Raw genomic sequence first — 15083 nt, forward strand, 5'->3', positions numbered from 1 at the left:
GCTATTTTTGGTCTGGGTCGAAATGGGAGGGTATTAAAAGGGTTAATAATATGAAGCGATAATATTATTTTCAGATAATATTTTTACTAGCTTCGTACACTTAAAACCGACCGTAAGACATATAAATAATAGTTATATAATCTCAAGAAAAGTAGATAAATAAATTTAATTGTTGCCACTTTAAGATTGAGCTAGTTTTATAGTGTTTTATTCATGAAGGTTAAATCCAAATCTGTCGCGGTTGGATGTTTATATATGGATGTATGAATTATTCATATGCATTAAAATTAAACACAAATAATTTTATTTCTATTAATAAGAATTTGAGAATACAATATTCTAATATATAATTTGTCCCAAGCTGACAAAATAACAGTAGGCTCAGAAATAGATATATGTATAGGTTAAATACAATGCAATGTTTTTATAGTTATAGAAAAAATACATACATTAGGGTGTTTGTGTTTGATCATAAATAACATGGTTTTCAAAATATCATTTTCAAGCTTAATAAAATAAAAATTAACTTCAATTACTGTTAATAAAATATCCAAAATATCATGTTTATTGCACCTTAAGGGCATGCACGTTGTGCAACTCAATTATTTTATGTAGAATATCAACATTAGTTTCGTACTTATAAAATGAATTAATATTATTGTAACATTCAAGTATACAATCAACAACTTCATTCCTTTAATTAAATATATATTTCGTAATTTAACTTAACTAACGATAAAACACCATTTGAATTAGTCGTTTATTAGTTTTAATGCAGAACGCCTGCCGCTCACTGGGATACTACATTTCTTCAGTAATGTATGGCGTGTTGTGTATTCACAAAAATGCAGGCACTACACTAATTAGAAGATGATAAAAAATGTTCTGTGGATATCTGTTTACAGACGACCAGGCACTAGAGGCACTTATATCATAATCGATATGCCCTGATAAATAGATAAAACTACTCTATTATATATTTTATAACAGTTTTTATTTCAAATATCAGACCTACACTGGCACGTTTGTTTTCCGCCTTAGGCATTGCATAAAGATATACGAAACAAATTAGTCTAGATTTATTTAGACGGTTACAAAAAATAGATGAAACAAAAAAAACTTAAGCTCAAATCAATAAACCGAAACAAATAAGTGTCAAGGACCTGACCAAAGGCTACGAAAGTTTTAACCGAACAACTGCAACTGATTGTAAGGGACACTTTGATGTCCATTGACCCTTGACCCCTAAATCTATAGAGGTCTGCTTTGGATCAAAGTAGCCTATGTATCAAGTTTCTAGTTTCTACACGACCGGTTTCTAACTATTTATAGTTCTCTGATTCACAACTAAACAACAAGAGTCTAGAAAATTTTTAGCAAAAAATTCAGGTTCTATGGTAATAAATAGGCTATTACATAAAATATAACTAATTAAACAAGTAACGGTTAAATGATTTTTGGAGCATCTGAAGTTAGAAACAAATGCAACAGTATGGGCCAATATAAGTTTTATGTACATTAGTACTGAAATAGGATTTATGGACTGCCTATCCATCTTGCATCTGTCCTACGGATTTAATTATTTTAACTGGCTGAGCTTCAGCGAAGCCTATTACTCGTGGGGTTCAATAAAAATAATTTTTGTCTGTATATCCTTTTGTCCGCCAGCACGATATCTCGAAAACGAATTGACCTATAGACTTGCAATTGTGAATAAATCTTCATTTCCAGACGAGGAACACTGATTCCGATGCTGGAGCATGTCACTTCATGGGATTTGGCTGAGCGTTAGCGAATATATTTTATATTAGTCGTATAGGTAACAACGATGGCAACGAGAAAATAGTAGAATAGGAGAATTTTCTATACATAACGTATTTATGGCAGGAAGGCTGATACACCTGATGGTAGGAAGATACCCGACGCTGCACTAAAAGGAAGGTGAACTGGAGCTAAACTCGAAATTCAATTCAGATGAATTTGTAAACTAACTCAGTATGTGTCTCTACCCAACCGAAGCCTGTTGATAATGATTTGTTATCAAACATAAGTACCTGGGGAATCACCACATGTAAAACACAGATTTGTTCTACCACTATTTATATTTTGTTCTATTTAAGTTTTGTGCTTCACTGTGAAGTAAGTAGATTTTGTAGATAAAGTAGATCAGTCACATTTGTGCAAACGTAAATTTTCTTCTAGGCCCATAAATTGAGAATCTATTTTAAGTTTGAACTGAAGGTCTGCCATATTGAAACGAAATGGTGCACCAAGCTGGGCAATGAACTTTGCCGATATATTTATAAGATCAATTTTTACTAAAAGTTTTAACTTTTTTACTGATCATGACAGCAAATTTATCCTCTAGAGCTGGACGTTCACTATCAACAAGGAACAGGGACATGATGTTGCTAAACTCACTGCTTTTATCTCAGGGTATGCAGACTTTCTAAAATATATAAATAATACAAAACTGGTTTTCCTGGCTCTAAGCATACTTCTCTGTTAATATACCAGAGTTTTAGCGTTTAAAGTTATATTAATTATTTTTAATGTATGCATATTTTGAATATGGTTTAAATTAATTAAGCCCACTCATCGTGTCAAATATATTCAAAATCTATCAGTAAGTAATTGATGTTTTAGTTTTCACACTTAATCTTCTTTAAAATGTTATATCATTTACCTTGTAATTGTCCTGTAGTAATACTTGGAGAATAATATGTAGTCATATAATTATTGTGAATTATTTCCAAGTAATTCTACATTTCTTTGCTATCATTTCATGTTTTGTCCATGGTATTATTATATGATGTGAATGTTGCAAGTGCATGACACAAAATGTGTTTGTGTATTTATATTTATTATTTGTGCACTTATTATTTAGTAGATGCGTACAGACCAGACTATTATTCCTCGTTATGCATTTACATTATTTATTATATTCTGTAATTTAATGTATACGACATTATTAAACTCGGCGTCTTTATAGTAGTGGTTATAATTTGTAATTACAAATTTCAACCACACGAACGCTTATTTAATTACAATTTTCACGAGAAACTTTAGTTTACAAGAAATAGAAATGCTTGTAAACAGAATGACAACACGCCTAAATTTGCTACATTGGTGACTGGTCAGCAAATCGATAACTTAAAACTCAAATAAAACAAAAGCTTTATTATATTATAACATAAAGTTCTACTAATAAATCTACTAATAAAGAATATTTATTGACAAAATTGTGTACAAACCTATACATAACTTGGAGTTTTTAAAAATTGAAAATTGAAGGCCTCTAACACCAAACAAGCCTGATTAGACATTTCTTTAAATTTGCAATAAGAGTATCAATTAGTCAGGAAAGAGATAATAAAGTTTAAAAATTAAACATTGAGGCACTCAATTAATATTGTTTGCTGCCTTATATTAGGCGCGTATTGATTAATTCAATACTTTATGAGTATTGTATTGGTTTTTATTTCTTTTTTTAGGATTTTCATAATGTTTTGCAACATAATGCTTGTATTATTTACTTGGAATGCCACAAAATTAATATCTTGTCAATTAGTATGTGGTCATTTATGTAACAGTACAATACATTTGCTCAAATGGTTTATTCTTACCAATAAGTACTACCAAAGCTGGCAGTAGCAATCCGATATAATACTGAGAGGATTAGATACTGAAGCACTTAGTAGTCAAAGTGTTAAATGTATTGTACAGGTAAGTTTGTAAGGTTCAACTCCTTACGTGAGAAAGCTATTCAAAAGATATTTTTGCTACATAGAATTTAAGTATGATATGATCTGTTTTATTGAATGTTCGATAAAACATCTTTCATTACTTCCTACGGCGTATTAATAAGGATCGCTTATTTCTTCACAGAGCTGGTCACCTCCAAGTCGTGGAGCTCGATTATTTAATAAATACATGATTCAATGTCAAATCTTTTTAATTTTAGGTTTTATGCTTGATAAGGATGTGTAACAAGTTTTATTCGTACTATTTATTTATTAATTATTATTTTTACTATTTATTTGCAATCACTATGGTTTTTACTAGCTTTCGACCTATTTACTTTTCTACTGTGTGAGTGTACTCGTTCTGGGCACTGTGTAGAGAAATAAATCAAGTTACTTACATATGTTACAAAAATAGCGGTTTATTTACCAACACCCGCTGCCATCTTAAACAACAAACACCACCAGTATACGAAAAACATAGAGGAAGACAATTTTAACGAAAAGTAACCTGCTGTGAATGTTGATAAATAATAGGTAGTATTGTAATGGAATTGAAAAATAATAATGGCATCCATCGCCGTAGTGTCCCTGATATCAAACTATTACGCGTAACTTACACTAATTTGTCAAAGCGGTTTAAAATTAAAGGAACTTATAATTACAATAAACCATACGGATTACCATACTAATAAAGTTAGTTCTGAATCATTGACCTATCCAAGTTCGCTCCTCGTGCCAGCAACCTTATATGCTTTAACCTTGTACGAGAGAGAAAGAGAGAAGAGAGAGGAGAGAGAGAGGGGAGGAGGATTATTATTATTAATACAGTAATACTCAATCGGGATCAACAGTGTGGTCCAGGATCTATTGATAATTTTTCAGCTAACATTTCTTGACAAGTAATAATACTTTAAATTTATTACTCTAATCATTTACATATTTATGCCATTTTTTTTTTACGTCATGTAAATGTTCCCCACCAACACCCACACATGTCAGTCATCTTTTCTGAAAATTTGCCATTACTCGGCGTACCATGGTCATTGGTATTGCAGCAACCTCATTTCTTATGCAGTTCTTGCAATCGGCAATGGTGTGAGGTTTCGCAACAAAAACTTTGCTCTTGAGGAAGTCCCACAATCTAAATTCGCAAGCAGCTGATATCCGGAGACCGGGCAGGCTGTGTGACACCGCCAAAACGTTGGGCTTTGGATAACAGATACATACACATTTTCTACATTGACTGGAGAACCTACAGATCTAGGCCTACCGGGTAGTTTCGCTTTTAATGCAGAAGCACAATTTCTGAAATTGTTCACCCACCTTTCAATAATATTCCTACAAGGAACAGCTCCGTGACAAGGAACCGGAATGTGTTACGAAATAACCGTAGCAGTCACAGAATCATTATTTTTAAAGAAACCCCCCATAACAAAAAACAATGTTGACCTGTCCACTGTTCCAATATTACTGAAATAGCATCAGCTGTGTTTTTAATTGTTGCAACAATCAAGGCTCTAAACTTAACAACGGCGGAGAAACAGCTGTTTAAAAAGTGTCAGATTTTATTGCACCACCATTATATGCAGCAGTTTAACACATAAATTATTAAGGTTGAATAAATTATTATTGTATTACATAATTGTACAGTTTAAGTAGGTAATCAGGGTCTTTTTCGTTTAAGGGCCAGCACAAAAGACCATAGCTTGCCTATTTAAAAACTCAGATCACGCGATGCTTGAACGCTGCGCAGCGCTTTGCGCTGCTTGCTCTTTTAGAAAAAAAAAAATTAACTCGAGCTTGCAAAGTCGAAGCCCAGATCAACTCACCACGCTTTATTGAACAAGAAAACTAAGTATAACTTATAACGCAGGTTTCATTACAGGCAAAAGATAAGCGGCGCACGTTTATCACTGATAAGATAAGACGAGTTTATACTAGAAGTAGTACCTGAAACTACTGCCCTGCGAATTAATAACACACAAAAAAAACTATTAAATGCACTGTCAGTCAGGTATAGTATGTTTGTAAGGTGCTGGCCCTTAAACGAAAAAGACCTGGTAATCATAGTCTGAATGCTAAAAATGTTTTGTGCTGTTTCTTTTTTATCAATTAATGAGGGCACCTAGTTAAATACCCCACTGTAGTAGTACCACCAGTTATAAAATATGTCTACAATAACATTAAATTATGATTAGAACTCTTGTTTCTATTAATATAGTAATGCATTGTATAATAGGATCCTGGTGATAACTAGTACTTTTTTATCGGGGCCTAATTTAATCGAATATAAATCAATTCGATTCAATTTGTAATTGAACATTCTGTAAATATATATTTTATCTCGTTTTATTCACTTTAACATTTGCCTCTTTATTTGAATAGGACTTTTAAACTCTAAATCGTAAGCTGCAATGTTACAATTTTAAGTTCAAAGTTTATTTCGATAAAGTCTTGAACGTAAAATCTAAAAAGTTAGTTTCACTAGTCAAAAAAGTTCTTTAAACATTTTAGTTCATTAGGAAGTGAAGCTTATATTCGTTTATTTATATTACTATTATATATTTTACTCAATTCTAATTATGATTAAAAACACATTGTAGAGATATAATGATCGGTCTGGAAGAAAAGGTTGTCACTGATATACGGGTAATTAAAGTTAAGGACAGTTTTCGAGTTCGGTTTACTATAAGAAGTACGATATTCTGTGAAAAGCCATGGAATAGTTTAGGTTTCCAAATAGTATATTGTTATTGTTAAATATGTTATCATCAGGATTGATCCTAATAGTTTGTTATGAGAAGACTAGTAGTGGAACCAAACTGGTAGTCTGAGTAAGGTCTGGTGTCCCCCAAGGCTAAGTCTTCGGACCGCAAATGTTTATTAGCACTTTCTCTTGTGGCCACTTAGCGCTTTTAGTTCCGTTATCGTCTTGGAATCCGACACATGATTCTTTCTTTACTCTTCAGACTGCTATAAACTCCTTTAGATATTTTTCAAAATTTATATGTGGAAATTAGTCTGCTGAACTTCGTATACTTTGTTCCAGTATTACAAATTTTGGTTCCAATATCTCAGCAGAGACAAGGAAATGGTATAACATAATTCCTTTTGAGTTCGCCTCAGCGCCGCTAATTTTGACGGTACGAAAGAGTTTTATTTAGAATTTTATGGCCTTTATCATGGTATAAAGGGAAAAATCTTAAAAAAATACCGTATACACTCAAATTAAGGTTCAAACTTAATATTTTATAAAAAAGTAAAATATGTTTTGTAAAAACTAACATTTTTTGTAATTATTTTTATACAGAATTTTCTATTTTTAACGATATGTCTCATATTCTCCATTTCATTAAGAAAAACAGCTAAAAAAAATTATGAAAATCTGTTGGATGGTTATTTTACAACAGCTATTTTCCCAAAAAGCTTACAAATATGCAAAAAACCATCCCCGCACTTTATGGATTGACTTGGGGAAATACCAGCGGCACTCAAAAGGTTAATTATATTTTTATAAATTTAAAGCTTTGCAAATATGTTACAAATTACTGAAGGAGGTATGAAATAGACAAATATAACATGTATAAATAAATAAATACCTGTTACAGAAAGTAAATATTTTATTTAGCGAACTCATTATTTCATTCTTAACTTAATCACTATTTATTTTGGTATAGTATTTTATTTAATAAGGCACAATATTTTAAACATCACACTTCATTAGTACAATTTGGATCGATCATCCACAGATTAATATTTTTGTACCTTTGAATATTTGTACGTGTTAAATTAATAATTTTAGAATTTTATCTCTATTATCTCGAATGTGTTTATTTTTACTTTGCGCCTGGTAATGAATGGAAACTGGCCAGTCTGGTCTTGCTATGCGACTCTGCTACTAGACACGAGGTCGATTAGAGCACTTCTTGCATCAATGATGACTTCTGTGGAAGGTACACTAGTCTGGGAATTCCGGTTCTCAAGTTGGCGCGGGTCGAACATTGAGAGTGGAGTCCTTCTGCGAAAAGGCCTTCATTTTGTTCTTCAAACCTAACTAATTAACGCTAACTTTAACGCAACTTGCCTGAGCAGGATTTATTGGCTGTGTAAATTTCTTGTAAAATCCGTACGCGTGAGTCGTCCTACTGAAAACCCAGAGGACGAACGGAAGATCCCTGTACTTATGATTATCCAGGCTAAACACGGCAATTGGTTTGTATATATAATTCAGTATTTTCTGGTTAAATATGAAATAAAATATATTAAATAAAAAAAAATTTAAAAATAATATTTTAATATTTAAAATATTATTAAATTAATATTATTTAAATAATAATATTTGAATATAATATATAAAATATTACATATATATAAAATTAAAAAAATATAAAATAATTAATATATATAAATAAAATATAAACAAATATAAGAAATAATATATTGCTTTGATATAAGCTTTTGATAATATCACTGAAAAAATACGAAATACTAAGCTTTCAAAGTTAAGAAAAAAAAACACACACACACATCTAAAAGTTTACACGAAGTAATGAAGAAGTGGTCTTATTTATATTTTCTCAAGTTATCTGTATAAATAATGGGCAGATCTGTAAAGTGTATTCTAGGGATAAATTAATACTTTGTAATAAATCATAGACTTTTTTTACAAGGTTTTTACAAGTTTGACAGATCACCGAATTTCAAGTTATCGCATTTTCATGCAGTTTGTACAGTTACAAACACCATATTTTCTAAGCGGGCATAAAAACTACACGAGAGAACTGAAGAATTAGTTTCCAATAATTAGCAAGCATTATTTTCATGTGAAGCTCGACAAAAGAAGGTCCGTATGATTTTCTTGCAAGATTAAACATCGAATTTTGAAAAAGAGTTGATCGATTTATGTAGATATGATGAGCCCCATGTGAACAAACTAATGTAGTTTTATTCAAAAACAGTTTTGTGCGCTTAAAACATTGGTTATTAAGAATTCTAAGGAAAATTAAAATCTTTAGTTCCATATATTCAAATTAAAATGACTTTATTTGTATCATATATACATACAAAAGGGCGAATTTTGGGCCATAAGGCCCTGCCTTACAATTAACCCTAAATCCCATATATGAGGATTTTTACTTAACATGGGAGACGCTTTGTGAAATGGAATGGATCTTAGTATTCTGTGATATGATTTATCAGTAAGTAAATTATTGAAGTTAAATTGTAAGTTATATTGAGGTACACAATCGTCCTGTGCAATTTCAGGAATGAATTTATTCCGTTTTTGCCCGACGTTATGTATTAACTGCTGGCGTTTATAGTTTATAGACGCGTTAGAGAAGCTATAAATAATGGAAAATCCAAAGAGCAACATGTTTATGGTGTAGCTTCATACTATATGTCTATGCTATTATATAGTTCTGTTACACTGCTACATGGTTTAATAGAGTTTGTAAATTAATATGATTATATTGGAGATACAATACAACCAACATAAACGAAAATCGCATATTTTTACAATTGTAAACTATTATTGTTCCAGCCCTGGACTTCTGGAAGAAAGGTTCACTTCTTGTTGGATTAACCTTCAAGTTGAACCTACATTGAGTACTGCAGAAACCGATGTCACTTACATCTGGACAACCCTAGGAACGGATGTCCAGGAGTGGTACATCACTAACCGCAAATGTTGAGACCAAGAACGGATTCAGGAAAGATTTTTGGGGGGTTCCAGACAACTGACATTTTTTCCGTAGTGGACAGAGATTAAGGCCCCATTTTGTTCCTTACATAGGTCTTGACCCGTTTCTTTGTTGAGAACGATCTTTTAGCAGTACATGTTAGTAATACTGAATTATTTAAATAATAATAATGGTTTACTAAAAAACATAATTGAAAACCTTGAATATTTGGGAGGAGGCCGGACCCATTGAGCCCCCTCGCTGGCTAAGTCCTTGGTAGAGATATTGGGGTAAAAAGGTACGGTTTGGGTTACTGCAAAGAATGACTGTTGGAGTGGGTAAAGCTCCGTTATTGTTACAGGCTGCTGCTGCCATGTAAATGAGTACTAACTGTCCCACCTGCTTTGACTGGAGAGGCTGGTTCAGAGCTAACCTCCCCTTCTTTCAAACTTACAAGAAAAGGTATAGTGTGCCCTCTAGCTCTCCTTACGGTGGATGTAACATGAAATTTCATCCACCACCAACCCCCTGCCTTACCCATCTGGAATATCCTGTCATCAAACAAGCGCAAAGGTATTTTTAGGACTGAGTACAATTAGACTTTTCTCAATTTCTTGTGCTAAATGCTAAATCTTGTTTCAGGTGCGTTGAAAGTTTGGCAATTTGTTTTGGTATGACGATGCGATTAGAACAGAACAATGGCTGCTTCACTGGTTTCGTGTTTTGGTCGAAACCTTTAAACCTAACTTGGTTAAACCTAAGGGTATTTTAAATACTTTTATATGACTTGTTCTTCACTGTTCCAAAGTCCAAAGTCAACTGTGAATGATTAAAAGACAAATAGATGATTGGTGGATAAAGATAAATTATTACGCTTAAGACTCACCACAAAACACACAGAGAGTTGGCTGTTTAACGTTCATGTAGAGAAAGTTGCTCTGCATCAAAGCCAGAAAGATGTAGGCTATGCTGAGGCTGGACACGTGACAGATGAGACTCTTGCCGTGCAGGTTCTTTAGCTCTGGGAGCAGGAGGTACACGAAAACCGTGGCCAGGAGGAACGGGATAGAGATAGTGAGAGACACGGGGAACACCATCTTCTCCATTTCCGTCATCCCACCTGTCACCTGATCTGGGAAACAGCGGAATACGTAGGTTCCCTCTTTCCCTTTGAAGGTGTCGATGCAGTAATCTTTGTGGTCCACGGCCTCCTTTGACTTAAACATGACGAGGGAACCGTTGGCCAACAGGGCGTTCCTGTCTTCCTCGTAGGAGGAATCCAGCACGTACGAGCCAAAGGGGCAGAGTCCGTAGTTGATGATCTGGAAACCACTATAGTCTGTTGCTACCAAATGCTCCTTTATATTGTTATTCTCCCAGATTGGTACAGACTCCAGGCTGAACTTTGAACTGTTGGTGGGTTTGCAGAGTGTGTTCGGCGGCTCCTTCACCAGTTGCTCTCCCAGGGGGCAGCACTTGCGGACACACGGAGGCACGGGGCAGTGTGGATCGGTTAGATCGGTTGAGCTGGGAGGCTCCCATTTCTGAGGAAAGGGCCAACATTGTGGGCAGATGATGTAGAACGAGATCCAGAAGGCGACGAAGAGCTCGAAGACCACGAACAACCCCAAACACCACCCTGCCGCTGGCACCGACGTTTCCCTGAAACAAGGTTTTCATGAGCGTTAATCGGTCATTCCAACGTATCTTCTACAGTCAGTTTTCGAACGAAGATTCAATTAAAAATGTAATTAGTGTATTTCAAGATGAATTTTACAAAAATGATTACTAAAGTGTTACTCAGACACTCCCCGCAATTGCTTTGAGGCTAATCCTAGCAAATTTAGATAAAATTATCATTGATTAATATTTCCAAGATAGAGAAAATAGATAACTTAGTAATGTTACAATATCATATGTACAGTAATCAGTAATAGCAACTATAGTGATACAACAAATATGATATGACTTTAGACAAACGTATTATGTATAACCTATTTTAGCAAACAATACCGGAAACAACACCTTTAGGACAAGAAAAATAGTCTGTACCTCTGAAATCATAAAAGCAATAGCAGCAAATTTTTGAGGAGAAGCCGATTCTCTTTAAAGCCTTATTCTGCCCGAGCTTATGGCCCACTGGCCTATGAGAGAATCTTATCAACAGAATAAGGGGGGGAGTCGATACAGTACAAGGTCGATATTATTGATAAAAAGTGCAAGGGTCACAGACAGGATTCGAACCTGCGCTATCTCTACTCAGACTCTTAAGTCCAACTTCTTAGACTGCTCGAACATAAGTGGAAGTGGAACATAGGCACTTACAATACACGGATTCAATGGGGTATCGGTTTATACCCAACAGAACATAACGAAAGATGTAGCGCACAGACTGCAGAAGAACAATCTGTTCTTTGACCTTCTGACCTTAAAATCGATAAGGTTCTTCCTTGGATCAAGACAAACCCTAATAATACCAAATTAGCCTCTAGGACTATTTTATTCAAAGTTACAAGCAGAGGGACAGGCAGACGGATGGTAAAAAAAGATTTGAAGAATGCCATTTCGAGGCTACTATATTAAATAATTTCATATAGTATTAAGGTAGAATCATAGGATGTTTATGGGATGAATACATATTTAATTTTGGGAGCTTCTTTCACCGTGTGATTTCAAGACCAAGTATTTAAATACATGCGGTTACTAGCTGTGCATCATGTTAGTTACTGTGATGCAATAATTTATACAATCAATAGACCACAATGCATTATACTCATAATAACATAGTAGTAATCTTATTTTTCTCCTATACATTGTGAAACTCTTTAATTATTGCAAGTACTTATTTTTTATCAATGACTCCAATAATATTACAGATTTTCTTGATAACATATAATCATTAAATAAAAAAAAAAATGCTGCAGTATTATTAAATTATTTTATTTTAACCTTATATAAATTCTCTACAATGTTTCAATGTTAAGTAATTTTTTTACATGGGAAGCGTTTTCTACAATTTTATTGTAATTACTAGATCAAAGAGTCATTGCAAGAATTCGTAGCTCATTACTCAACAGGACTTACAAATCTTTTTTTTATTGTGTAAAACATTGGTTAAAATAATTAAAATCATTGTTAGCAATTTTTCACAAGATAGAAATAAATATGCAATATTAATTATTTTATTTGAAGTTTACAAAAATTTCCTTCGATTTCATTTTAAACGTTTGAGCAGAAGTTCTTATAAGTTGCTCTTTATTCAGCATTATACATCAAATATAACTGTAAGAGTTATCAGACATGTTAAAATCTGTTGTACAACTAGTTAAATTAATATTACATTAAATTGATGAATTATGACGGAGCAATAAACTGCTATGAAATTGACCTTGAAAGATAAGCGGAATATGTGAGGGCGTTATCAAAGGATAACATAGTTGATTAGACATATCCTCACGAAGTCAAAATTACTGATATGCAGCAACGCTTCCTCTGAAATGACGTACAATTCCGCGAATTGGACTTTTCATTATTTTTGCCATCCTCTTTGCACCGATTTTGGAAATGATAAGCAGAATTTGCTGATCACTTGACGTAGGTTTGAGTAAATCGATATAGTTTTTTTTTCATAGAACACAATCAACTGATTCTCAATAGTTTCCTAATGTAGAAGATCTTAAAGTCACAGTTTGCTATTAATAAAACATGCAGAGTGCATTGAATGGAGTGCGATGTTGAAGTGAAAAATAATGAATCCAAAACGTGTCTGACCTAATGCAACGGAAATCCCAGCTCACATGTCTTGTCTACAGGTCGGGAGAGTTATCGTCGGCATCAACCGTATTACTCTGATCAACATACTAATGTTACCCATAGTTCTTTGGAAATTAGTCATTGAAATACATTAATCGAGATCTTCCATGACACTGATGGTTTATGACAAAACATAACCTCATTTTAAACCGTTTCCAACCTAACTGTATGAGTGTACTACACTACGTGTACTATACGTCTACGCTGTTGCATTTAATATTTAAAATCCATAACTCATCTCAATAGGTTATATATCCTACTATGTCACATGCTAAATTATCATATTATTATGCTCAGTTTTCTGTTATTTGATGAAAGAAAAGTCACAATTATCCAATAATGCTTTCATATACGAGGCCTTTCGACATTAAAGATGCCATCTTCAGGTATCATGACGATGGCATCTTTCATGTCGAAAAGCCTCGTTTATAAAGAAAATATAGGATAATTGTGACTTTTCTTTCAGCAAATAATACAAATTAATGTAATCCAATAAGAAGAGCTCCTCCTACAATGATATGTTCAGTTGGCTTAAAAAATTATTTTTTGCGATTTTCTCTTTACATCATAAAAAAATGTTTGTTAACGCTCAGAGAATCCCATGACGTGATTTGCATCATCATTGAATTTTAATGTTGATGTCATATACGATAAGAAGTATAAAGCATAATTTCAAGTCTATAGGTCACCTAGATTTTCAGATGTCCTGCCAGACATAGTGATAGACGAACTTTTCAGTGCTTCGAGTAATAGCCGACAGTTAAACTTTTCGCAACTTCCAGGGAATTTAGTAGAATGTACTTGATCAAATATGAACTACTACATTCTGATAAAGGAATTCCCATATTACGTGCTCCCATGCTAATATTAAAATAGTGTAAAATTCCAATAAATAGTGGGTTTTTATAAGAATAGCGTGATTCCGATATAAACCCAACTTTTACCTTTACTTTGCTCAATCATGAGCTAGTAAACAGATGTGTTCAAAGTCGATGTAGTAGTGGTTTTAGAATATCTCGGTAGCCTGTTTCTTTCATTTTTTTCACCAGCGCAAACTTATGAAAACAAAAGGTAAATTGTCCGTTGAGCATTTTTTATAAAGTATTTAAACACTGAAGGTGTTAAATCATAAAAACTGTTGGCTCATTGAAAGCGATGTTTGGGAATGGTTCTCTTTCTTGTAGTCATTAAAGAGATCCTACAAAAAGAGACGGCTTCAGAAATGTTAGCCGTTTCCAAGACAACACAAGGTTTTCCAAGCAATATTCAAAAAGGACAAACCGAAGAGACGAATTGAACCCTTTGAACACCCTCCCTAAAACCCCAAATTGTCTTCATGCGACTTTTTTCGTTTGGACCCGTAGAAGTAGGAGAAGAGGGCGACGATGTGTAAAATGTGAATACGCTATGGAACGCATGCGCAAATGGTTGAAAACTCAAAATTGAAGTTTCTTAAAAGAAAGGATCTTCAAGGTTCCAAAATTAAATGAATAAAATGTGTACAACGTGGAAGATACTGCTGAACAACTAGAAATGTTTTGTGAATCCTTCCATGACCAATAAGTTTATATAACGTAGTCTGCTTGATATTTGGACGGACCCTCGTAAGTTAGTTTATTAATTTGTATACTTAAAATCGTATTGCTCCAATAAATTGGACTATAAATACAATGCAATCAATCTGGATCCACCGTACAGTTGCTGATTTCCTAACTTTGGGTATGATTTGACACAATGTGAGATTCAGGAAGCTTGAATTGCTGACTCTGCCCTGCCCCCCCCCCCACCTATATATTGGAGGTTGCCCTGTATTGTCGATCAGAGTGTCCTTATGCGGGGTATT

General features: G+C 33.6%; 1 protein-coding gene across 1 annotated transcript in view; it reads right to left on the reverse strand.

The window, feature by feature from the left end:
- The window catches only part of LOC124367842 (G-protein coupled receptor Mth2-like), a 128879-nt gene that overhangs the window by 85757 nt on the left and 28039 nt on the right, over nt 1-15083 (reverse strand). Inside the window, exon 2 of the mRNA XM_046824996.1 lies at nt 10314-11089. Coding sequence (XP_046680952.1) covers nt 10314-11089 — 776 coding nt within the window. The remainder of the gene's footprint in view (nt 1-10313; nt 11090-15083) is intronic.

This window comes from Homalodisca vitripennis, chromosome 8 (genome assembly GCF_021130785.1).
Source record: "Homalodisca vitripennis isolate AUS2020 chromosome 8, UT_GWSS_2.1, whole genome shotgun sequence".
NCBI classification, from domain to species: domain Eukaryota; kingdom Metazoa; phylum Arthropoda; class Insecta; order Hemiptera; family Cicadellidae; genus Homalodisca; species Homalodisca vitripennis.